The sequence below is a fragment of the Plasmodium falciparum genome (genome assembly GCF_000002765.6).
Source record: "Plasmodium falciparum 3D7 genome assembly, chromosome: 6".
NCBI classification, from domain to species: Eukaryota; Apicomplexa; class Aconoidasida; order Haemosporida; family Plasmodiidae; genus Plasmodium; species Plasmodium falciparum.
Genome location: NC_004327.3, coordinates 885,001 through 887,500, shown reverse-complemented (window position 1 = coordinate 887,500; position 2,500 = coordinate 885,001). Strand labels below are relative to the sequence as shown.

The 2,500-nt window shown below is 19.7% G+C and overlaps 1 protein-coding gene across 1 annotated transcript in view; it reads right to left on the bottom strand.

The window, feature by feature from the left end:
- Positions 1-2,500, bottom strand: part of PF3D7_0621700 (conserved Plasmodium protein, unknown function) — a gene marked incomplete at both ends in the record, with an annotated part of 5,187 nt that overhangs the window by 2,114 nt on the left and 573 nt on the right. Inside the window, one exon of the mRNA XM_961107.2 lies at positions 1-2,500. This exon is cut by the window's left edge and continues 1,424 nt beyond it; it is cut by the window's right edge and continues 573 nt beyond it. Within this exon, the coding sequence (XP_966200.2) occupies positions 1-2,500 (2,500 nt within the window).

The following is a 2,500-nucleotide window of genomic DNA, read 5'->3' as shown; positions in this document are numbered from 1 at the left end:
AATTATTTAATCTAATTTTTATTTGTTCATATAATAAATCATTTACATATGGTAAATATATTTCTTCTTCTTCGTTTATAACATTTCCTACTTCTTTTTCTCCTCCTCCTCCTCCTCCTCTATTATTTTGTAAATGCATATATTTCAAATCTACATTGTCGTCAAATATATTTATTATATTATTCACTTTATTGTTATGTTTTTCCGGATGCATATTATTAACATTATTTTGATGAACTTCATGATAATCATTATTATTATTTATATGATTTTTTGGTATATTTGCAAAGCTGAAATAACCCCTGTTTTCATACTTTTGTAAATCTTTGATTATTAACATAATATTAATACAATCCTCTCCAGGTAATAATTTGTACTTATTTTTTATTTGATGTAGTATATAAGCTATTAATTGGAAGACCTGAAAATTGTGTACATTTAAATAACATATATTTTTTAAAGCATATAATATTAGAGTAAGATTTTCTAGGTATAATAATTTTTTTATTTGATATGCTTGCTGAATTAATAAATAATAAAACTTATGATCATAAATATCTAAAAAGGATGAGTGATATATAACATTTGTTAATTGTAAAGGAGTAAAAGAATATAAAGATTTAATAATTTTATTTTTTAAATGATTAAATAAATCTTTATATCTATAATTATATTTAATTCTACTTAGACAAGTTAAAATCGATACAATATCTTTTGTAGTAATATGTTTCATATTCTCATTTATTTTAGTAAGGATATTAATATATAAATCATGTTTTTCTATATTAGTTGCATATGTATATGACCATAAAATAATACATAAATTTTTTATATTCATATTATGTATATATATATTAATAGCATTATAAAATATATCATTATATAAATATTCATCATATTCATTTAATTTTGTTAGTGAATAAATAATATTAACAATATCTAAATAATTAGCTTCATGTATATTTTTTTCAATAATTTTTTTTACTTTTTTTACTAATTTAGATGTATAATTTACATTACTATAAGCCCATAATATATTACTTATATGTTTCATATTTAAATTATCAATATTATCTTCAATTTTTTTGGAGAGGTCATAATATACATATACATCTTTATATTTTAATTTTGATAAAGATGTAAGTAAACAAATGATATCATTTAAACAAATAAAACTAGAAGTATTCCTTTTTATTAAATCAATCATTTTTAATTTTAAACTTCTACTTTCATTAGTTTCAATAATTATATTACTTAAGGTATAAAACACACTACATATTTGTTTTGTGTTTAATTCATTTATTTTATTGTTTATACCAAATATTATATCATTAAAAAAGTATGGATAATATTCTATTTTAACAAAAGCATAAAATAATTGTACTAAATTAGAAATTTCAAATCTACTCATATTTTCTTCAATCTTTTTAATAATACATAAAAACATATAATTTTTTATAATGCTTTCTTTTTGATAAGAATCAATTAATTTTGATATTCTTACTAAAGCACTACTTAAATTTATAACATCACAATTTTTCAAATTATTGTACAAAACGTTTATTATTCCACTAACATTTTTTTCTTTTTTTATTTCTCTTTGTATAATCAAATTATCAATATTACCATCTATTATTGTGCTTAGATTCTCTCCACTCATTTTTTTTATAATATCATTTGCTTTAATTTCGACAAAATTGCTATCTGATGATATTATATTATTATCTTCTTTATGTAATATTTGTGAATCCATACATGTCACTTTTTTTTCATCATCATATTGACCTTTTGATAATTTATCTATACATACCTTTGCTGATATATCATCCCTCTCTTCTATAAAAAGAGATTTTTCCCAATCCATAGACACATTACATTTTCTATTATTATTAATCGGTTCATTTAAATCGTTAATTAAAATATCGCTAGCTAGATTATTAATTTTTTTTTTACTATATGGATTCATTTGTGAAAAATCGGTTTGATATTTCATATCTTCTTGAATTAAATTGTTTATATCGATTTCGTCTTTATGATCATTAAATTTATCATCATTTTTTTTTAACACATCTACATTTTTTTCTAACACATCTACATTTTTTTCTAACACACCATCGTGGACATTTTGCATCTTTACATTTTCGTTTGAATTTTTATGCACATATAAACCTTCTTGATATATCTCATCATACGACTTAATATCGGTGATATATTTTTTATCGTTTTGTAAAAATGTATCAATATCTTCATTTATATTTTCAAAATTTATATTATTATTTTTATTTTTTTTAATATAATGATTATAATTTTTCTTATGTTCCTCCTTATCTGGATCGACACATGTATCATCATGCATATTTTGAAATTTCTTATTATTTGTAATAACCTTTTTATTTCCTTTCTTATATTTGTTATGCATATTATTGTTTTGATTATCTAAATATTTTTCATCCTTTTTTATTTTTTCATATTCTCTATTAATTTTTTCATCCATATCTTT